Source organism: Eimeria necatrix, genomic scaffold, assembly GCF_000499385.1.
Source record: "Eimeria necatrix Houghton genomic scaffold, Enh_scaff158, whole genome shotgun sequence".
NCBI lineage: Eukaryota > Apicomplexa > Conoidasida > Eucoccidiorida > Eimeriidae > Eimeria > Eimeria necatrix.
Window position 1 is genome coordinate 45,001 of NW_013652280.1, and position 21,146 is coordinate 66,146.

Sequence of the window (21,146 nt, forward strand, 5' to 3'; positions counted from 1 at the left end):
ATCTGCGCAGAGCCCAGGCCAAAACCCTAAACCCTAAACCCTAAACCCTAAACCATAGACCCTGAATAAAACTGACAACACGAGACTTGCTGAAGCTGTGAGGGAGGTTTAGGGTTTAGGGTTTAGGGTTTAGCGCCTGTAGCTCCAGGGCTAGTCTGGCAGCGCCGCTGAAGTTCGAGAGCCGTTCTGCTGCCTGCGCCTCTAGGGTTTAGGGTTTAGGGTTTAGGGTTTAGGGTTTGCGTCACTTCTTGCAGCGCGGGAAAAGCTAAAGCAGCAGCAGCAAGGCCCGCGCCCCGCATGTCCTGCAGCTTCATGGGCAAGTCGCTGCTGCTGCTGCTGCGGTGGAAGCAAAGTCCCAAGTCAGCAGAAGCCACAACCCTGCGCCAAACCCTAAACCCTAAACCCTAAACCCTAAACCCTAAACCCTAAACCCTAATCCTGGGCCTGGGACTAGTCTTGCGGGCGGGCTGACCCGCACAAGCAGCGCAGTACAAGACGCTGCTGGGCCTTCTGTGCTGGGGTTTTGAGGGTTTAGGGTTTAGGGTTTAGGGTTTAGGGTTTGCCTGCAGTAGTCTTCTGGAGAAGCAAAGAGGCAGCAGATTTTGGTGTGCTGCAGCCGGGCCTCTTTTGCTGCTGCAATCCACTGCTGCTTGCTGCTGCCTCTCCCTGTGACGAGCAGCAGCAGCTCGGGAAGCTGCTGCTGCTGCCACTCGGCTGATGCCTCTCCTGCTGCCGCTGCTGCTGCTGCTGCTGCTGCTGCTGCGTCGTAAAGCTGCAGCCCCTGCAGCAGCAGCAGCAAATCTTCATCTGCAGTGTAGCTGGTGCTTGTCAGCAGCACAGCTGGCCGCTTCTTCCTGACTAAGACCTGCAGGTAGCAGCAGCAACTGCTGCTGCTGCTGCTGTTGCTGCTGCCGCTGCTGCTGTTGCTGCTGCTGCTGCTGCTGTTGCTGCTGCTGCTGCTGCTGCGGTCGCTGCTGCAGTCGCTGAGGCGCTGCGCGGCGCTGCTGCTGACGACTGTGCTCGCTTCGCTGCTGCAGCAGCTGCTGCTGCTGCTGCCAGGGCTGCTGCTGTTGCTGCTGCAGCGGCGGCTGCTGCCAGCTCCGCAGCTGTAAAGGATCTGCAGGCGCACAGCAGCAACACACACTGCATCTCTCTGCTGCTAATTCTGCTGCTGCTGCTGCTGCTGCTGCTGCCACTACTCTTGCTGCTGCTGCTGCTGCTGGAGGCTTTTCGCACCAATTCTGTGGTGGCTGTGAGCTCCCTATACACCTCAGCGCCCTTTTGTGGGTTCGTGTCCTCGTGCTGCTGCTGCTGCTGCTGCTGCTGCTGCTGCTGCTGCTGCTGTTGCTGCTGCTGCTGCTGCAGCCACGATTGCAGCGGCGGAGCGGCACAGCAAGTGGGCAGCAGCAGCTGCTGCGAAAGCTGCAGGTGCCCCTTCGGCTGCTGCTGCAGCAGCTGCTGCATCTCCCGTGGGTATTCCTGCAGCAGCAGAGCAAGCAGAGAGCCACTTGCTGCTGCTGCTGCTGCTGCTGCTGCTGCTGCTGCTGTGTCTGCATCTGCGTCGTAGACCTGCGTCAGCGGAGCAGCATCTGCTGCTTCTGCGGCTGCTTTTGCTGCTGGAGCAGCAGCCTCGTCTGGTGCAGCAGCAGCAGCAGCAGCAGCTGCTGCTGCTGCGGGAAAGTAGGTAGCAGCAACGAGGTGCCGCAGCAGCAGCGGCAGCAGCTGCAGCTGCTCCGAAGGCTGGTCATACAGAAGCTCAGCAGCAATTTGCTGCTGCTGCAGCTGCTGCAGCATCCTCCTGGAGACGCAGAAAGAAGCTGCTGCTGTTCGCCCGAGAGCAAATTCTGCTGCTGCTGCTGCATCTCGTGCTGCAGCAAAAGAGGCTTTGCAGGCCTCTGAGTATGCTGCTGCTATTGCTGCTGCTGCTGTTGCTGCTGCTGCACTATAGGCAGGCAAAGCTGCAGCAAAGCTGCCAACGAGGCCGCTGCACAGCAGCAGCCCTCCGTCTGGCTGCTGCTGCTGCAGATTCTGCTGCTGCTGCTGCTTTGGCTGCAGTTCGAGCTCCAAGACCTGCTGCTGCTGCTGCTGCTGCTGCTGCTGCGGCAGCAGCAAAGAGTAAGTGTAGTTGTGCCAGTCAATCACCAGTGGATAGCCAGCAGCTCTGCAGCAAACTGCTGCTATGAGCAGCGCAGGGAACCCCGGGGGGTTTTGCAGCAGCAGCAGCACCCGCTCCCGCTGCTGCTGCTGCTGCTGCTGCTGCTGCTGCTGCTGCTGCTGGTTCGTGACGCGTCGGATTGAAGCAAAGAGCTGCACCAACTGCACCACCAGCAGCAGCGACAGCTGCAGCAGCTTCAGCAGCAGGAAGCAGCAGCTGCCAAGCTTGTTGCTGCAGAGCAGCTGTCTGCTGCGCTCTACCGAGGGCTGCTGCAGCGGGTGCAGCAGCAGCTGCTGCTGCTCTGCTGCAGCAGCAAGAGCTTCGGGCAGAGGAGACTCGTTGAATGCCAAAACATGCACAATGGGGGGACCAAATACCTGCTGATCGCATTGCTGCTGCTCCTGCTGCTGCTGCTCCTGCTGCTGCTGCTCCTGCTGCTGCTGCTGCTGTTGCTGTTGCTGCTGTTGCTGCTGCTGTTGTTGCTCCGGCTGCTGCTGCATTTGCTCATGCTGCTGCTGCAGCGCAGAGATGGCGTGCTGACACATCCGAGGGCTTCGCCCAAAGTCGCCTACTACCAGCAGCACCAGATGAACAGGCTGCTGCTGCTGGTGCTGCAGCTGCTGCAGTTGCTGCTGCTGCTGCTGCTGCTGCTGCTGCTGCTGCTGCTCTGGCTGCTGGTGCTGCTGCGGCTGCTGCTCTTGCTGCTTCTCCTGGAGTCTCCGCCACGCTTGTATGGCACCCTCTATTCGCGAGTCCAAGGCTTTGTTGGGGAGCAGCAGAAGCAGCAGCAACAGCAGCAACAGAAGCAGCAGCAGCAAGACAGGCAGCAGCAGCAGCAGCAGCGGCAGAAGCGAGACCAGCAGCAGCGGAGCCCCGACGGGCAAACACAGAGCCAGCAGCAGCACAGCAGCAGCTTGCTGCAGTCGCGGGCCGTCGTAAGACATTCGCTGGATCTTCTGGGAATCGGCGCTGCTGCTGCTTGTGCTGCTGCTGCTGCTGCTGCTGCTGCAGCAGAGCCATGAGTGAAGGCGACACTGCAAATAGGATATTATGTTTTCTCCCGGAAACATTTCGGTGAAGCCTGAAGAGCGCTAGCTGCTGCTTGCTCCCGCTGCGGTCTTGCTGCTGCTGCTGCTGCTGCTGGCGTCGTCGTCAGCGGCATCAAGAAAGCGCCGCGCTGCAGCAGCAGCAGCAGCAGCAACAGCAGCGCTGTTTCTCAAGTACTAAACAAAAAAAGAGTTTTGCTGCTAAGGTTGTCGCCTTGTGCGCCGAGAGGACCGCAGCAGCAACTACTGCCTCTGGTGTTACAGCAGCAGCCACTGCTGTAGCAGCAGCAGCAGCAGCAGCAGCAGCAGCAGCAGCTCTCCGCAGCACTTGTCTGCATGCCGGCTCTGGAAATTGCTGCTTTCGAGTAGTTAATTGTTTATGTAATCCCTGAAATGCCCCGCCATCCCCTGAGGTGTCCTGCTGCTGCCGCGTGTCTTGCTGCTGCTCGTGCTGCAGTTGCAGCTGCAGCGCTTGCTGTTCGTGCTGCAGAGTTACCTCTACAATAGCAGCAGCAGCAGCAGCAGCAGCAACACTGCAAGAAGGAGTCTTGTACAGATCCCCTTCCTGTGCTATCCACTGCCTGCGCTGCAGCAGCTGCAGAAGCTGCAGCAGCAGAACTTGTCTGCAGGCAGACATGGAGCAGCAGCAGCAGCAGCAACAACAGCAGCAACAACGGCAGGATTCTGACTGTAACAGCAATGAAGGCGCATTGAACAATGAACAAGTCGCAACAGCAGCAGCCAAGGCTGCTGCTGTTGCTGCTGCTGCTGCTGCTGTTCACTCAGCATAAGTGGGTGTCGTGCTCGGTGCTGCAGCCACAAACAGCAGCAGCAGCAACAGCAGCAGCAGCAAGGCAGAAGCTGCCGGCAGGTTTTCCGCTGCAAATTCGCCTGACATTCCGTCCGTTGAAGACGAGAGAGCAGCAGCAGCAGCAGCAGCAGCAGCAGCAGCAGCAGGGGTGGAGGCCCGCAAAGAGCGCTGCAGCACTCAGAGCAGCAGATGCAGCAGCAGCAGCAAGAGCTGCTGACAGCCGTGTTAAGGCCTTCCTGGGTGCTGCTGCTGCTGCTGCTGCTGCCACGGCTGCACTGGCCGCTGCTGTGAGTGTTGCAGCAGAGCGCAAGAAGCAGCAGCAGCAGCAGCAGCTGCTGCTGCTGCCCCATTTGCTGCGTTCTCTCGCTGCTGGGGGCCCTCTGCTGCTGCTGCGCTCTCCCCACATCGAAGCAGCTCGAGTGTACAGACAGCCTCCGCTGTGTACGTCCTTACTGCAGCAGCTGCTGCTGCTGCTGCTCCTGTTGCGTTGCTGCTGCTGCTCTTGTTGCGTTGCTGCTGCTGCTCTTGTTGCGTTGCTGCTGCAGCTGCAATCAGTGTACAGCCCCAGCGTCCACTTACTTTCTTTTGCTGCTGCTGCTGCTGCTGCTGCTGCTGCTGTGCTGCAGCGGAGCTGCTCGCGCTTGTGTGTTTGCTGTCTGACTTGTTAGTCCAGCAGCAGCAGCAGCAGCAACAGAGGAAGCAGCAGCAGAGGCGGGGCAGCAGCAGCAGCAGCAGTGCTGTTGACTGGCAGTTTCCAGCTGATGACGGGGATAGTTTGTTCGCTGCTGCTGCTGCTTCTGCAGCGCAGACCTTTAGGCTGCAAGCAGAGCAGCTGCTGCTGCAGGCGTCCAGTTTGAACAGAGCAGCAGCGGGGGAAATCGTGTGGCAGCAAAGGAAGCAGCAGCAGCAGCAGCAGCAGCTGCTGCTGCTGCTGCAGCAGGAGCGACAGCTACAGCAGTCGCGTCTGCTGCAGGCTGCTGCAGGGGTGCTGCTGCCGCAGTTCCGGCTGCTGCTGCAGCAGCTGCAGCAGCAGGCTCTGAATCTTTTCGCCGAGAAGACGGAGCACCTTGTTCCTGGAGCAGCAGCAGCAGCAGCTGCTGCTGCTGCTGCTCAGCAGCAGGCGTTGCAGCTGCTGCAGGACAACGCACGTGCTGCTGCAGCAGCAGGGCAGCAGCAGCAGCAAATCATGAAGTGCCCGTGCTTCGAAGAGGCACTGTCAGCCGCAGCAGCGCAGCTGCAGCAGCTGCTGCAGCAAGAACTGCAGCAGCTCACAAGGGAGGGTTGTGTTCTTGCAGCAACAGCGGCTGCAGCAGCAGCAGAAGCAAGGCGGCAGCTGCTGCGGCCGTTGCTGCTGCTGCTGCTGCGCCTGCTGCTGCGCCTGCTGCCTCAGTTGCTGCAGCACCTGAGGCAGCAGCAGCCGCAGCAGCAGCAGCAGCACACTGTCCTCGGCGTGCTGCGGCAAGTACTGCTACAAGCTCTTACGCTGCTAAGCTCGTGAACGCTGCTGCTGCTGCTGCCGCTACTGCAGCAGCAGCAGCAGCAGCAGCAGCAGCAAATCACTGTCCGTTTCAAAGGCTCGAGCGGGATTAAAACCATACAGTCAACTAGCTAGCCACGGGGCTGCGGCTAGCGAACTAGAGCAGCTAGCTCGGTAGTCGTGGCTAGCTGGCCAGCTGGCTAGCTAGCTAGCTACAGCTAGCTAGCTAGCTAGCTAGCTAGCTACAGCTAGCTAGCCAGTAACTGTGGCTAGCCTGCAGCCGCTAGCTAGCGGGTAACCGTGGCTAGCTAGCTACCGCCAGCTAGCTGGCTAGCTAGCTAGCTAGCTAGTAGCCCTGGCTAGCTAGCTGCCGCTGGCTAGCTAGTGACTCTGGCTAGCTAGCCAGTAGCTGTGGCTAGCTAGCCAGACTTGGCTAGCTAGCCAGACTTGGCTAGCTAGCCAGCCGCACTTGCGGCGCAGAAGTGGGGGAGTGGCTCCAGGTGTCGCCACCTGCAGCAGCAGCAGCAGCAGCTGCTGCTGCTGCTGCTGCAGTGCCAATCAGCGCCAGGGCGCATCTGGATTTTGCTGCTCCGGCGCCCGGTGCTGCTGCTGCTGCATGTGCTGCTGCTTGCTGCGGTACTCCTGCGGGCCCCGCGGGTGCTGCAGCTGCAGGTGCTGCTGCAGCTGCATGTGCTGCTGCAGCTGCATGTGCTGCTGCTGCTGCAGCGGCACCCCCGGCGGCAGCAGCAGCCCCGGAAGAGGCGGGGGAACAAAGCCATGCAGCAAGAGGGGGGGAGGCTGCTGCAGCAGCATGGGGTGCAGCATTTGCTGCTGCAGCAGCTGCTGCTGCTGCTCCTGCAGCCGGGGGTGCAGCATCTGCTGCTGCTGGCTGCAGTAAGCTTGCGCCGCCGCGTCTGCTGCTGCTGCTGCAGTGCTGCAGCCAGTCGCCTCTGCCTGGGCAGGGGACTCTTCCATCCCCTCCTGAAGGGGGTCAGCAGCAGCAGCAGCAGCAGCAGCAGCAGCAGCAGCAGCAGGCCCAGCAGCAGCAGCATGTGCGTCTGCTAAGGGGTAAATGATGCGGCTGCCTGCAGCGCTGAAGGGAGGCACTGCAGCAAAATCTGCTTTGGGGGCAGGCACTGCCTCAGGCACTGCTGCTGCTGCTGCTGCTGCTGCTGCTGCTGCTGCTGCTGGGAGCCGCAGCACACGCTCCAGTTTCAGCAACGAAGACACAATGCCTGCAGCAGCAGCAGCAAAACAGCAGCAACAGCAAAACAGCAGCAACTCTTGTTAATTAAACTTACCAACCTACTGCGATTTGAACCTACATGGGTTTCATCTGTGCTGCAGTTGCAGCTGCAGCAGCAGCGGCAGCAGCAGCAGCAGCAGCAGCAGCAGCAGCAGCAGCAGCAGTTTTGGGCTTACGGGTTGGGGCAGTGAAAGGCATTGCGGGCTGTGGCTCCCAGCACAGCGCGCGGGCCCTCTGTGCACAACAGCAGTCAAGGGTTTAGGGTTTAGGGTTTAGGGTTTAGGGTTTGCGCTGGCGGCTGCGATTTAGGGTTTAGGGCTTAGGGCTTGCAATTAGTACTGCGGCCTAGCGCTGAGGGTTTAGGGTTTACACTTTACACTCTGGCTTAGGGTTTAGGGTTTAGGGTTTAGGGTTTGCGTACGGGGGTCTCGTTGGCCTCGTGGCGCTTGCGGCGAGCAGCAAAACTGTCAGTGCTACCTGCTGCTGCTGCTGTTGCTGCTGCTGCTGCTGCTGCTCGCAGGCCCTCTATGCCGCAGCGCGGGGCCCCCTGCAACAACACAAACCCTTGCGGCTCCGGGGTTTAGGGTTTAGGGTTTACAGGGGCTCCCCGCAGCCGGCCTCGCATGCCGCAAAAAGGGCTTAGGGTTTAGGGTTTAGGGTTTAGGGTTTAGGGTTTACTTTGATGCTGCTGGGAGGGTCTAGCGGGTCCAGCAGCACACCAACAACGAGCTCAGCGTCATCAACAAAGCGCACCCGCTTCGTCGCTGCACGCAAACCCTAAACCCTAAACCCTAAACCCTAAACCCTAGCCTAGGGTTTGAGCAGCTGCGCCGCAGGTCCTTCCGCCCGAGGCCGCAGGCTGGCTAAAGCCTTCAACTTCAGGGCTTAGGGTTTAGGGTTTAGGGTTTAGGGTTTAGGGTTTAGCCCCTCACTCTTGGTTGGCCGTAGGCCCTGCTGGTGGGTGTCGGATTCGTGTTCGACCGTAGCTGCTGCAGCGGGCGCAGCAGCCTGCAGCGGCTTCCCAGCAGCAGCAGCAGCAGCAGCAGCAGCAGCAGCAGCAGCTGCTGCTGCTGCTGCTGCTGCTGGGGCCTCAGCAGGCTCTGCGTCTGCTGTTGGGGAATAGTCCCCAGCCAGCTGCGCCACTTGCTGCTCCCGTGTCATCTCTATGGCTTTGCCCAGCTGCAGCAGCGAGTCTAGGCTGCTGTGCAGTGCTTGGGCCTCTTCGCTGCTGCAGCAGTTGCTGCTGCTGCTGCTGCTGCTGCTGCTGCTGCTGCTGCTGCTGCTGGCCGCCGCTGCGGGCTCTGAGCCGGAGCGGGACGTCCCCCCAGCAGCAGCGGCAGCAGCTGCTGCTGTGTCCGGCTTTGCTGCTGCTGCGCCACGCGCTGCAGCGCCTTCGACGCGGCTCTCGTCTTGCTGCTGCTGCTGCTGCTGCTGCTGCCGCTGCCGCCGCTGCTCAGCCTCAGAACTAGCTGACAGCAAGCCATCCAACAAGGAGTCTGCTGCTGCTGTTGCTGTTGCTGCTGCTGCTGCTGGCTTCGTCTGAGCTGTTGACCCTGAAGCAGCAGCAGCAGCTCCCTCTGTGCTCTGCTGTTGCAGTGCCTGCAGCAAGTTAGCAGCAACAGCAGCAGCAGCAGCAGCAGCAGCAGCAGCAGCAGCAATGAGCAAGCGCCGCCGCAACCAGCGCTGGACAGCCGCGATCGAAGAAGCCCAAGAGCCGCCGCTAAACCCTAAACCCTCAGCCCTCCAGCCTTAGCCTCAAACCCTAAACCCCAAACCCTAAACCCTAAACCCTAAACCCTAAACCCTAAACCCTCACCTTGTCCTTGTGCCACAACTTCAAAACCTGCGCTGCTAAGTTTCTTATAAAGGCTGAAGCGCCGCCGAACCACACGGGGGCTTTTTCTCGCCCAGCAGCAACAGCAGCAACAAGCGACACCAGCTGCACACAATGCCCCAAACCCTAAACCCTAAACCCTAAACCCTAAACCCTCGAGCACTAATGTCCGGCGCGGCAGGGCTGCTGCAGCACTGCAGATGCTGCAGCCGTTCCAGCTGCTGCTGCTCCTGCTGCGGCAGCAGGAACTGCAGCAGCACCGGCCGCTGCTGCTGCTACAACAGCAGCAGCAGCAGCAGCAGCAGCAGCAGCAGCAGCAGCAGCAGCAGCAGGAGCAGCAGCAGCAGGGTCCAAGTACCTGGGAAGCCCCAGTCTCGTCCGTGGGGGCAGAGAAGGTCTTGAGCAGCAGCAGCAGCTGCCGCAGTCTTGTGCTGCGCTGCGCTGCTGCTGCGCTGCTGCCGCTGCTCTCAGCAGCAGCAGCAGCAGCAGCAGCAGAAAGACTGCGAGATGCTCCCAAAGCTGCCAGCCATTTTGCAAGAACTCCAAAGCCGCCGCTGCTGACAAAAGCTTTTGCTGCAGCAGGTGTTGCCCGCTGCAGCAAGCCTGATCACAAACCCTAAACCCTAAACCCTTAACCCTCAACACTAAACCCTAAACCCTTAACCCTAGACCCTAAACCCTTGACCCTAAACCCTAAACCCTCAAACCTTGCACGGCAAGCCCCACTTCCGCAGCAGCTGCTGCCCATCACTCAAATCACAAACTCTTAAAGGAAGCGTTTAGGGTTTAGGGTTTAGGGTTTAAGGTTTAGGGTTTAGGGTTTACGGACTGATGCAGTGCAGCTGAAACGCCTCAGGGGCTTGCAGCAGCAGCGACGCCAGCTCCTTCGCTTGAGCCTGCAGCAAAACCCTAAACCCTAAACCCTAAACCCTAAACCCCAGACCTCTAACTCCGCAACCAGGGAACCTCATGAACGCACGCCAGAGACCTAGGGTTTAGGGTTTAGGGTTTGAGGTTTAGGGTTTAGGGTTTACTTCTGTTTCCAGGCTGAGGGTTTCCAGGGACGTTGTCGGTTCCGAGTTGAAGACTGCTGCCAGCATTTGCTGGAACCTCCCAGCTGCACAAACACTAAACCCTAAACCCTAAACCCTAAACCCTAAACCCTAAACCCTAAACCCTAAACCCTTATCCTGAGACCTTGCGAACTTCGGGGGCTGAGGTTTAAACTCTTACGGGGTGTTTTGAGGGGCGGTCTGCTGCTTCTATTGGCAAGCCCGGGCAAGGAAGGCCCAGGCTGCGCTTTGCTGCTGCTGCTGCTGATGCTGCTGCTGCTGCTGCTGCTGCTGCTGGCAGCTGCTGCTCCTGGGAGAGACGGCGGCCTCTGCTGCTGCAGCGCCGGCCGCTGCTGCTGCTGCTGCTGCTGCTGCAGCGGCAGCGGCCCCCGCGGCGCCCATGGCTTCGGCCTCTTGTCCCCCCCAAAGAATCCCCCAGCAGCAGCAGCAGCAGCAGCAGCAGCAGCAGCAGCAGGAGGTTTGCTGCTGCTGCTCACAACGCTGTTGGAGGGTCGCAGCAGCCGCTGCTGCTGGAGCGGCCGAGACGGGGGTTTTCCCAGAGGCCTGCTGCTGCTACTGCTGCCTGCCCTCCCGCTGCTGCTGCTGCTGCTGCTGCTTCTGCTGCTGCTGCTGCTGCTGCTACTGCTGCTGCTGCTGCTGCCACTGCCATCGTCTCCACTCGTGTAATGCGGGGCTGCTATGACCTTCCCGAAGCTATGGTCGTTGCTCTGCTGCCATCTCCTGCTGCTGTTGCTGCTGCTGCTGCTCGTGCTGCTGCTGCTGCTGCTGCTGCTGCTGCTATTGCTGCTGCTGCTCAGGACGTCGGGCTCCCCAGGGACCGGCGTAAAGGAGTAGCAGCAGCAGCAAACCATTCCCGGTGGTCTATCATCATCATTGCTGCTGCTGCTGCTGCTGCTGCTGCTGCTGCTGCGCTGCAGCGTGCAGCGCATGCAGCAGCGCTTGCAGCAGCGGTGGCCGCTAAGGTGCAGCAGCTTGTGTCGAGTGGGCAAGGGCTGCTGCTGCAGCTTGGCAGCATCTGCTGCTGCTGCTGCTGCTGCTGCTGCCGTTTCTGCTGCTGCTGCTGCGTCGTCAGCTTCTATTGTCTTGAGAGCAGCAGCAACAGTCTCTTCGGTGAAGACCGGCAGCAGCAGCTCTTCTGCTGCTGTTGCTGTCACGCGCTGCAGCAGCACCTGGTTCCGCTGCCGGCGAACTGCAGCACCTCAAAACCCTAAACCCTAAACCCTAAACCCTAAACCCTAAACCCTAAACGCTACGCGGCAGGCGTTCTCGTGGTTTAGGTCCTCTTGCTTTCGCAGCAAAAACTGCAGAGAGGCGCTGCGGATCTGACAATTAGGGTTTAGGGTTTAGGGTTTAGGGTTTAGGGTTTAGGGTTTAGGGTTTGCTGGGACTTACAGAACTTGTGACACTTCAGAAGTTTGCTGTATGGGATGTGGGGCGGTGGCGGCCGCAGCAGCAGCGAGTTGGGGGTCCCCTGCAGCACAAACCCTAAACCCTAAACCCTAAACCCTAAACCCTAAACCCTAAACGCTAAACCGTAGACCCTAGACCCTAAACCGTAAACGCTAAACCCTAAACGCTAAACCCTAAACCCTAAGCCCTGAACCCGAAGCGCCTCTCAGGTACAGCGTTGAGGCCAGCAGGCCTGCCTCTAGGGTTTAGGGTTTAGGGTTTAGGGTTTAGGGTTTAGGGTTTGCGCACCTGGTTTGTAATGGGGCAAATACCCGTCAGCTCGATTTGCTTCTTCCTCAAAGTTGCTGCTTGCTGCAGCTGATCTTCAAACATGCTGCGGAGCTGCTGCAGCACCTGCTGCACCAGCGGCAGCAGCTGCTGCTGCTCCTTCTGCTGCAGCAGCGCCATCTCTTGCTGCAGCAGCACAGCAAAACCCTAATCAGAAACCCTAAACCCTAAACCCTAAACCCCCACGCGCGCTTGCGGGTACATTTGGCCTAGGGTTTAGACGCACCTCATCCTCCGAGGCCGTCTCGCTGCCGCTGCTGCTGCTGCTGCTGCTGCTGCTGCTATCATCGTCGCTGCTGCTGCGGCTGCCGCTGCTGCTGCTGCTCTCAGACCCAGCATCAGGCGCTGTGGATGAGCTCTTCTGTCGCTTCACTTTGCTGCTGCTGCTGCTGCTGCTGCTGCTGCTGCTGCGGTCCGCCGGCTTCCGTTTGGTGGGCGCAGAGTCAGCTTTGTGGCTGCTGCTGCTGCTGCTGCTCTTGGTGTTGCTGCTGCTGCTGGTGCTAATGCTGCTGGGGGGTGTCTTTGCTGCCTCGGCTCCCGCCGTTGCTGCAGCTGCTGCTGCAGCAACATCCCTAGGAGCAGCAGCAGCTGCTGCTGCCGCCTTCCCAGCAGCTGGCGCTTGAGCCTCCCATTTTACGCGGGCATCTGCTGCTGCTGCTGCTGCAGCGCTTGCTGCCGCAGCTACAGCAGCATCTGCTGCTGCAGCGCCTGACGCCTGGTCAGCTGCTGTAGCTGCTGCTGCCAGTGCTGCACCTGCTGCTGCTGCAGCAAGCTCTGCCTGAGGCGCTGGAGGCGCCCCCGGAGCTGCCAAGTGGCTTGTCTGTGCAGCAGCAGCAGCAGCAGCAGCAGCAGCAGCAGCAGCCGTTGCTGCTCCTTCTGCTGTTGCGGGGTCGGGAGGTGTTGAGGCAGTATCGGTTTCCATAGTGCTGCTGCAGCCGCTGCTGCAGCTGCTGCCGCCTACGGTGGTAGATGCCTGCTGCTGCTGCCGCTGCTGCTGCCGCTGCTGCTGTTGCAGCTTGTCTTCGTTGCTGCAGAGATGCTGCTGCTGCTGCCCCGCTGCTGCAGCGATTGCTGCTGCGCTGCTGCCCGGGCCTGCAGGTGCCCTGGCAATTGGGCAGCTGCAGCTAAAGTGCCAACGCAGCCACTTCGCGAGCCGCTGCTGCTCTTGCTGCTGCTGCTGCTGCTGCTGCTGCTGCAGCTGCACGCTGGGATCGCAGCAGCAGCAGCAGCAGCACTCCCTCCTGCGCAGCCGTCGTCTCAGTGGGGTTCTCTGCTGCAGCGTCTGAGGGAATTTACAAAAGAGGGTGTTTAGCAGCAGTCCTTCTTTTGGGGTTCGGTGCTGCTGCATGCAGGCAGCAGCAGCAGCCGCTGCTGCTGCTGCTGCTGCTGCTGCCACCGCAAAAGCCCCGGAAGCCCCCAGTGCTTCCTTCTGCTGCTCTCAGGCAGATGTGCTGCGCTGCTGCTTTAATAGGCCAATAGGGCCTTTGGGAGGTGCACTGGCAGCAAAGGCAGCAGCAGCAGCAGCAGCAGAAACAGCAGCAGCAGCAGCAGCAGCAGCATCGAAGCTCGAGCCAATTATTGAAGTACCCTCTGGCCACTTTATTGCCTATTTTAAAAACCCTTGAACATAAACTCTAAACCCTCAGCAGCAAAGACTCACTTCCCAGCAGCAGGAGGCTCTGCTGGCCCGCTGCGGAAGGCTAGGGGTTTAGGGTTTAGCTTCGAGGGTTTAGGGTTTAGCTTCGAGGGTTTAGGCTTTGCCTTCGAGGGTTTAGGGTTTAGGGTTTAGCTTCGAGGGTTTAGGGTTACACGCTGCAGCAGCATGCTGTTAAGGCGGGTTTCTTCTTTGGGGGAGCTCTTCAGCTGCCGCGGCCTGCTGAGGCCGATCCCTGAGCTGCACAAGCAGCAGCAGCAGCAGCAGCAGCAGCAGCAGCAGCAGCAGCAACAGCAGCAGCAACAGCAGCAGCAACAGCAGCAGCAGCGTGGTACGTTTTTGGTGCTTCACACTTTCGGTCTGCACCCGTACGAGCTGTGCGTCATAGATGAATCCTTCTTCAGGCTGCTGTCGCAGCAGCAGCAGCAGCAGCATCAGCAGCAGCAGCAGCAGCAGCAGCCTCTCGCTGTGCTGCTGCTGCACCACCCCCCCTTTCTGATTGACCCTTCACGCACTTCTGGTCGTGCAGGGAAGAGCGGCAGCAGACGCAGTAACAGCAGCAGCAGCAGCAGCAACAGCAGCAGCACCACGAACAGCAGCAGCAGCAGCAACAACAGCAGCAGCACCACGAACAGCAGCAGCAGCAGCAGCAGCAGCAAGACAAGGTTTGGGAGCTGCTTCATCTTCGGCATCAGCGGAAAGCCTCAGCAGCACGCAGCGAGTGCTGTGCTGGATTCCCTGCGGCAGTACACAGAGCAGCAGCGGCAGCTGCAGCAGCAACAGCAGCAACAGCAGCAACAGCAGCAACGGGAGCAGCAGCAACAGGAGCAAGTTGCAGCAGGAGCCGCATCAGTGTCCTCCGGGGATGAAGCAGCAGCAGCAGCAGCAGCTCCTCTGGCAGCGTCTGCTGCTCCTGCCTCTGACTCTCCTGCAGCTACAGCAGCAGCAGCAGCAGCAGGTGCAGCAGCAGCAGCAGCTGCTGCTGCTGCTGCAGTGCACCCGTTGATCCGGCGCTTCAGCGGAGGAGGCACTGTGCTGCTTCGGGAAGAAACAGCAGCATGTTCTGCTTTGCTGCTGCCTCTTTCTTTTGCTGCTGCTGCTCCTTTTCCCAGAAGCCTCATGCAGCTCGCCTTCAAGTTCTACGCTGGAATCCCTGCTGCTGCTGCTGCTGCTGCTGCTGCTGCTGCTGCTGCTCCCGCTGCTGCGGCGGCCTCCACTGAGAGTGCTGCTGCTGCTAGTGAGGCAGCCGCTTCTTCTGCCCCAAGAGAGCAAGCAGCAGCCAGTGCTGCCGCTGCTGCAGCTGAGCAATCCCCAGCAGCAGCAGCAGCAGCAGCAGCAGCAGCAGCAGCAGCAGCAGCAGCGAAGCCCTCACGAACATCGTTGCGTGCTGCTGCCTTTGCGCATCGTCTTTCCGCTTCTCCTTTCAACAACTTATTTGGACTGGTAGAAGACGATTTCGTGCTGCTGCAGCAGCAGCAGCAGCAGCGCAGCAAGCGAGGCGTTGTGTCTGAAGATCGCAGGCAACGCGCAGTCCATTGCGCGCGGCTGTTTGCTGCAGCACACTTCCTTTTTGCTGCAGCAGGAGCAGGAGATGCAGCAGCTGCTGCTGCTGCCGCAGAAGCAGCCAGTGTACAGACACCAGAGGCAGCACGGGGCTTTTCTTTCCCCGCTGCAGCCGGTGCTGCAGCAGCAAATTAAAGCTGCATGCGGCAGCAAGCTGCTGCTGCAGCAGCCCCGCCACTTCTTGCTCGCGCTGCAGCTGCTCGCAGAGCAAACCTGCATCGCCAAGAACCAGCAGCAGCAGCAGCAGCAGCAGCAGCAAAAGGGCAGCAGCAGCAGCAGCAGCAGCAGCAGCAGCAAGATTATGTGGGAGGTGCAGCCGGCAGTTTTTGTTGCGGAAGCAGCAAAGCCTCCTGTGAGCTTCTTCAGGTGCATACGCAGCATAGAGAAGCAGCGGCAAGCAGCAGCAGCAGCAGCAGCTGCTGCTGCTGCTGATGCGGCTGCTGCTGCTGCTGATGCGCCAGCCGGTGCGAGCTGCAGCAGCAGCAGCAGCAGCACGACTTTCAAGCAATTCCATTTTTTGTGTTTTTCAAAGTCTCTTATGCAGCAGCTCATTCGGCGGATGCTGCCACGCAGCAGCAGCAGCAATAGCAGCAGCAACAATAGCAGCAGCAGCAGCAGCAGCAGCAGCAGCAGCAGCAGCAGCAGCAGCAGCAGCAGCAGCAGCAAGATTGTGCGCAGCACGCATTTGATGGGCGCAGATGGGGAGGCGCTGCCGGATGAGTTCTTTCGTGATATCTTGGAGGTTAACGATTTGCTGCCGCTGCAGCAGCAGCAGCAGCAGCAGCAGCAGCAGCAAATGCATCAGTAGCAGCAGCTCTAGTAGCAGCAGCAGATGCAGCGCTAGGAGCCGCCGCTGCAGCAGCAAGCTGCTGCTGCAGCAGGTGCTTCAGCTGCTGCTGCAGCAGAGAGACAGGACCTAACCAATTTGAATGAAAGTGGCTTCAGCAGCAGCAGCAGCAGCAGCAGCAGCAGCAGCAGCAAACGAGCAAATGGGGTTTTCTTTTAGGCGCGTCCTTTGAGCTGTCGATACACCCCAACGTCTCTGCTGCAGCCCACAGCTAGCTGCTGCAGCCCTAACTAGCAGCTGCAGCTGCAGCTAGCTAGCTGGCTAGCTGCAGCCCAAGCTAGCTGCTGCAGCTGCAGCTAGCTAGCTGGCTAGCTGCAGCTCAAGTTAGCTGCTGCAGCTGCAGCTAGCTAGCTGGCTAGCTGGGGTCCACGTCTGCAATTTTTGGCGAGTTTGCTGAGGAAGTCCCGCTAGCTACTTGGCTAGCTGGCCAACAGCCCAGCTAGCTGTTTGGCTAGCTGGATTGCTAGCCAAATAGCCATCTAGCTAGCAAGGTAGCTAGCTAGGCAACTAGCTAAGTGGGCAGCTAGCTAGCTAGCTAGCTAGCTAGCTAGCTAGCTAGCTGGCTAGCCAAGTAACTGAGTAGCTGGCTGGGCGGGCATTAGTTGGCTAGCTGGGTGGCTTGCTTGCTAGCTCACGACGCGGCCATACAGCTAGCTGAGTGGCCAGCTAGCTAGCCAGCTAGCTAGCTAGCCAGCTAGCTAGCTAGCCAGCTAGCTAGCTAGCCAGCTAGCTAGCTAGCCAGCTAGCTAGCTGGCTAACTAAGGGACTAGCCAATCAGCAAGCTAGCTAGTCTGAGGAGCTAGCTGGGCAGCTCGCTAGCTCCCCAGCAAACTGCGTGAGCAGTGAGCGGCTAGATAGGTCCACTGGTCTGCTGCTGCTGCTGCTGCTGCAGGCAGCAGCAGCTGGCTGCGCTCCCGTGCCCGGGGCGGCGAGCTGCTGCGCTGCTTCGGAGCAGCAAAAGTTCATTTGAAGAAAAGAAATGAAAGAAATGCTGCAGCAGCAGCAGAAGGCAGCGCTGCTGCTGCTGCTGCTGCTGCCCGAGTGTCTGTACACCTCGAGGCGGCTGCGCTGCGCAGCAGCTGGCTGCTGCGCTTGCTGCGCCTTTGCCTCTCTTTTTGCCGAATTTGCTTCCAAAAATTCAAATTTATTTATTAAGTTTTCAAAAGTATTATATTATTTGCCATTGACGCATTAATTTGTGCTGCAGGGGCCCCCAGCAGCACTGGGGGCCCCCCAATGGGGGGCAGCACCCCCCGGGGGGCCCCCCATCACCACCCTCTGGGCTGCTGGGGGCCCCCAGCAGCAAATAAAAAGAAGTTTTGAATTAATTATTTATCTCAATTATCAGCTCTTTCGCCACATGTTTGCAGTGTAGGTACACCTGGAGCTGCTGCGCTGCTGCTGCTGCTCAACAGCCGCAGCATTTCTCCCTGTGGGGCCCCAGTCTAACTCCAGGGGCCCCCAGACTCCCCCTAGGGGCCCCCCAAGTACCCTTAGGGGCCCCCACGGGTTCAAGAGCTGGGGGCCCCCCAGCCCTGGGGGCCCCCTTCGCGGCTTTGCTGCGCTGGGGGCCCCAAGACAGCCTGTGGCTGCTGCTGCTGCAGCTGCTGCTGCAGCGCTGGCGGCTGCTGCAGCAGCCCCTGCTGCTGTCGCTGCTGCTACTGCTGCTAGGAGCAGCAGCAGCAGCAGCAGCAGATGAGCGAGCGGGCTCTGCGCCTGGCCTGGGCAGTCGAGTCCTCCTCAGACGAAGAAGCAGCAGCAGAAACCCAGCCCTTGCTGCCCCCACCATGCAGCAGCAGCAGCAGCAGCAGCAGCAAGAGCGCCGCTGCACTAGGCACAGCTCGCAGCGCCACTGACGGCATCAGCAGCAGCAACAGCAGCAGCAGCAGCAGCAGCAGCAGCAGCAGCAGCAGTTTAACCGACGACATCCTGGCTTGGGACTCTGTAGACCCCGATGCAGAGACCCAGTTGACGGCAGCAGGTGCAGCAGCAGCAGCAGCAGCAGCTGCTGCTGCTGCTGCTGCTGGGCTCTCTGTGGAAAATGACTCCTTCTTTGAAGCCATTGACGGCCTTATAGAAGCAGAAGAAGGCCTCATTAAGGTCTTCGAGCTGCAGCAAACGCAGCCAGGAAGAGCAGCAGCAGCAGCAACAGCAGCAGCAGCAGCAGCAAGCACAGCAGCAGGCGCTGCAGCGGCGGCAGAACCGGCTACGGCTCCTGAGAGCGGCGATGCTGCTGCTGCTGCTGCTGCTGCTGCTGCTGCTGATTACCCCGCAGCAGGAGCCGGCGGCTGTGCTGCTGCTGCAGCTGCAGGCTCTGAAGCAGAAGCAGCAGCAGCAGCAGCAGCAGCAGCAGAATGTGCAGAAGGCAGCACATGGGGAGACGCGTTTGCTGGCTGCTGGAAGGGGGGCGTCTGCGTTGCTGCTGCTGCTGTTGCTGCTGCTGCTGCTGCTGCAGAAGGCAGCAGCAGCTGGGCACAGCCGTGGGACTCTGAGGCTTCTTCAGCCTCCATCACCCCAGTGAAGACTCAGCCAATACACCGCCTGCAGCAGCAGCAGCAGCAGCAGCAGCAGCAGCAGCAGCAGCAGCAGCAGCAGCAGCAGCAACCACTGCAGCAGCTACCACAGCAGCAGGCGCAGCAGCTCGGATTTGACGGCTCACAGAATGCTCTGCAGCTGCACACTGCAAGTGTTGCCGCTGCTGCTGCTGCCGCTGCTGCTGCTGCGTGCAGCAGCAGCAGCAGCAGCAACAGCAGCCCACAGCCCTGCAGGACACCCCCAAGGCCTGGAGGGCCCCAGAAGCAGCAGCAGCAGCAGCAGCAGCAGCAGCAACAGCAACGGCAGCAGGCATTATACACACCGCCGCAGCAAAGAACTATGTCGCAGCAATCCCTGCAGCAGCAGCAGCGACAGCAGCAGCAACAGCAGCAGCAACAGCACCGGGCTGCTCCTGCCCAAATGTCCCTTAGCCGCTCAGGAACTCGGCCATCCCCGCAGCAGCAGCAGCAGCAACAGCAGCAGCAGCAGCAGCAGCAGCACGCTGCCAGTCCATACTTATCCGCCCGCAGAGAGCAGCAGCGCCAGCTGCTGCCGGAGGGCTCTCTGCTGCAGCGGAACGAGCAGCAGAAGGAGCAGCAGCAGCAGCAGCAGCAAAACCGACAGCAGCTGCAGCAACCTCAGCAGCACCAGCACTTCCAGGTTCAGCAGCAGCAACAGCAGCTGAAGCAGCAGCAGCACTTAAATCACTTGGTCCACGCGGCTCCTCAGCCGAATCGGCAGCAGCAGCAGCAGCAAAAGCAGCAGCATCTCTACCAACAGCAGCAGCACCAGCAGCAGCAGCAGCACCTGCAGCAGCAGCAGCAGCGGCAGCAACAGCGCCACCACCAACAGCAGCAGCAGCAACAGCAGCAGCAGCAACAGCAGCAGCAGCAGCAACAGCAGCAGCAGCAACAGCAGCGGCAGCAGCAGCAGCCACTGCTCCCTTCTCCTTCTCAGCAGGACGAGCTGCTTGCTGCATGCGACATTCTTTACGGCGCAGAGGACACGGGGCAGCAGCAGCTGCAGCAGCAGCACCTGACGCTTCAGCAGCAGCAGCAGCAGCTGCAGCAGCAGCAGCAGCGGCATCAGTTCCACTGGGAGCCGCAGCAGCAGCAGCAGCAGCAGCAGCCGCTGCAGCTGCTGCCCAAGCGTCGGCGACTCTCCTCGCCAGCAGCAACGGCAGCAGCAACAACAATAAATTACGCCGCAGAAGCGCCTGCAGCAACAGCAGCAAGTGCAGCAGCAGCAGCAGCAGCAAGCGATGGCTCGCCAGAATGGAGCTTCGAAGACATAGACATTGACTGTGCTGCTGGTGAGCCGTGTGCTGCTGCTGCTGCTGCTGCTGCTGCTTACGACAGCTGCGCAGAGTCTGCAGCAGCAGAGCAGCTGCAGCAGGAAGAGCTGCTGCTGTGGCTGGACGACGCAGCAGCGCCGGAGCTGTTGCAGCCCTTAGCAGCAGCAACAGCAAACCCGTCGGCCTTCATGCAGCAGCAGCAGCTGCTGCAGCAGCCGGTGCATCCGCTGCAGCTGATGCCGGGACAAATGCACGCAGCAGCAGCAGCAGCATCAGGTACAGCAGCAGCAGGCGCAGCAGCAGCAGCAGCAGCAGCAGCAGCATCTACAGCAGTGCAATCTGGAGGCGCTTTTACTCCGCTGGTCTCTGTGAGTGCTGGAGTGCGTCAAGAATACAGCAGCAGCAGCAGCAGCAGCAGCAGCAGCAACAGCAGCAGCAGCGGGCCTGTAGTGGCAGGAGTTGCAGCAGCAGCAGGTGGAGCTCTTACTTCAGGGGCAGCCAGTTATAAGGGGCTGCACAAGACCCACAGCCTCTTGCAGGTGCAGCAGGAAACAGAGGCAGCAGCTGCAGCAGAAACAGCAGCAGCAGCAACAGCAGCAGCAGCAACAGCAGCAGCAGCTGCAGGAGCATCGCGGCCTTTCAAAGGGTTCCCCTTGGCTTCAGGAGCAGCAGCGGATTCAAACCCCCAGGCGCTTACCAGTTGCCTCCCCCCGCTACAACTTAGTAAAGACAGCAGCAGCAGCAGCAGCAGCAACAGCAGCAGCAGCAGCAGCAACAGCAGCAGCAGCACGACTGCGTACGGCACGCACTGCAGCAACATGGCCTCAGCAGCAACAGCTGCAGCTGCAGCTCCTGGTGTGGGGTTTTCGTTTGCATCTGGAAGACAGGTGCAAATCAGCCCGCAGGCTTTAACAAGAGCCCGCAACTTGCTGCAGCAGCAAGACACAGACAGCAGCAGCAGCAGCAATAGCGGCAGCAGCAACCAGGGTCCAGCAGCAGCAGCAACAGCTGCTGTGGGTTTTTCCTTTGCATCCGGGCGACAGGCGCAAATCAGCCCGCAGGCTCTAGCAAGGGCCCGAAGTTTGCTGCAGCAGCAAGACACAGATAGCAGCAGCAACAATAGCAACAGCAGCAGCAGCAGCAGCAACCAAGCGGAAGCAGCAGCAGCAGCAGCAGCAGCTCGTGCTGCCGTAGGTTTTTCCTTTGCATCTGGACGACAGGTGCAAATCAGCCCGCAGGCTCTAGCAAGGGCCCGCAGTTTGCTGCAGCAGCAAGACACAGACGCAGATAGCAGCAGCAGCAGCAATAGCTGCAGCAGCGGCAACAACAACCAGGGAGAAGCAGCAGCAGCAGCAGCAGCAGCTCCTGCTGCTGCGGGTTTTTCCTTTGCATCTGGCCGACAGGTGCAAATCAGCTCGCAGGCTCTAGCAAAGGCCCGCAGTTTGCTGCAGCAGCAAGACACAGATAGCAACAGCAGCAGCAGCAGCGACAACAACCAAGGAGAAGCAGCAGCAGCAACAGCAGCAGCAGCAGCAGCAGCAGCTTCTGCTGCTGCGGGTTTTTCCTTTGCATCTGGGCGACCGGTGCAAATCAGCCCGCAGGCTCTAGCAAAGGCCCGCAGTTTGCTGCAGCAGCAAGACACAGATAGCAACAGCAGCAGCAGCAGCAGCGACAACAACCAAGGAGAAGCAGCAGCAGCAGCAGCAGCAGCAGCAGCAGCAGCTTCTGCTGCTGCGGGTTTTTCCTTTGCATCTGGGCGACAGGTGCAAATCAACCCGCAGGCTCTAGCGAAGGCCCGCAGTTTGCTGCAGCAGCAAGACACAGATAGCAACAGCAGCAGCAGCAGCAGCGACAACAACCAAGGAGAAGCAGCA

The 21,146-nt window shown here is 60.1% G+C and overlaps 5 protein-coding genes across 5 annotated transcripts; 3 read left to right on the top strand and 2 right to left on the bottom strand.

Annotated features, from left to right (window-relative positions):
- Positions 1–538: 538 nt before the first annotated feature.
- On the bottom strand, positions 539–1,794 carry ENH_00017760 (beta-1,4-mannosyltransferase, putative; the record flags this gene model as incomplete). The annotated part of the gene is made up of 2 exons (XM_013579273.1): positions 539–1,117; positions 1,237–1,794. The coding sequence occupies 2 exons, from the start codon at positions 1,792–1,794 to the stop codon at positions 539–541; spliced, it is 1,137 nt and encodes a 378-aa protein (XP_013434727.1).
- Positions 1,795–3,918: 2,124 nt separating this feature from the next.
- On the top strand, positions 3,919–5,510 carry ENH_00017770 (hypothetical protein, conserved; the record flags this gene model as incomplete). The annotated part of the gene is made up of 2 exons (XM_013579274.1): positions 3,919–4,453; positions 4,639–5,510. 2 exons carry the CDS (start codon positions 3,919–3,921, stop codon positions 5,508–5,510), a joined length of 1,407 nt encoding a protein of 468 aa, XP_013434728.1.
- Positions 5,511–6,047: 537 nt separating this feature from the next.
- Positions 6,048–12,301, bottom strand: ENH_00017780 (hypothetical protein, conserved; the record flags this gene model as incomplete). The annotated part of the gene is made up of 13 exons (XM_013579275.1): positions 6,048–6,724; positions 6,912–6,969; positions 7,157–7,282; positions 7,414–7,499; positions 7,668–8,334; positions 8,552–8,674; positions 8,928–9,172; positions 9,399–9,465; positions 9,604–9,686; positions 9,803–10,831; positions 11,035–11,113; positions 11,341–11,505; positions 11,606–12,301. The coding sequence occupies 13 exons, from the start codon at positions 12,299–12,301 to the stop codon at positions 6,048–6,050; spliced, it is 4,101 nt and encodes a 1,366-aa protein (XP_013434729.1).
- A 900-nt stretch (positions 12,302–13,201) lies between these two features.
- On the top strand, positions 13,202–15,404 carry ENH_00017790 (hypothetical protein, conserved; the record flags this gene model as incomplete). The annotated part of the gene is made up of 2 exons (XM_013579276.1): positions 13,202–14,476; positions 14,592–15,404. 2 exons carry the CDS (start codon positions 13,202–13,204, stop codon positions 15,402–15,404), a joined length of 2,088 nt encoding a protein of 695 aa, XP_013434730.1.
- Positions 15,405–17,138: 1,734 nt separating this feature from the next.
- ENH_00017800 (hypothetical protein, conserved) lies at positions 17,139–21,146 on the top strand (the record flags this gene model as incomplete). The annotated part of the gene is made up of 1 exon (XM_013579277.1): positions 17,139–21,146. A coding segment is annotated over one exon (4,008 nt), but the record flags the coding sequence as incomplete, so codon positions are not given.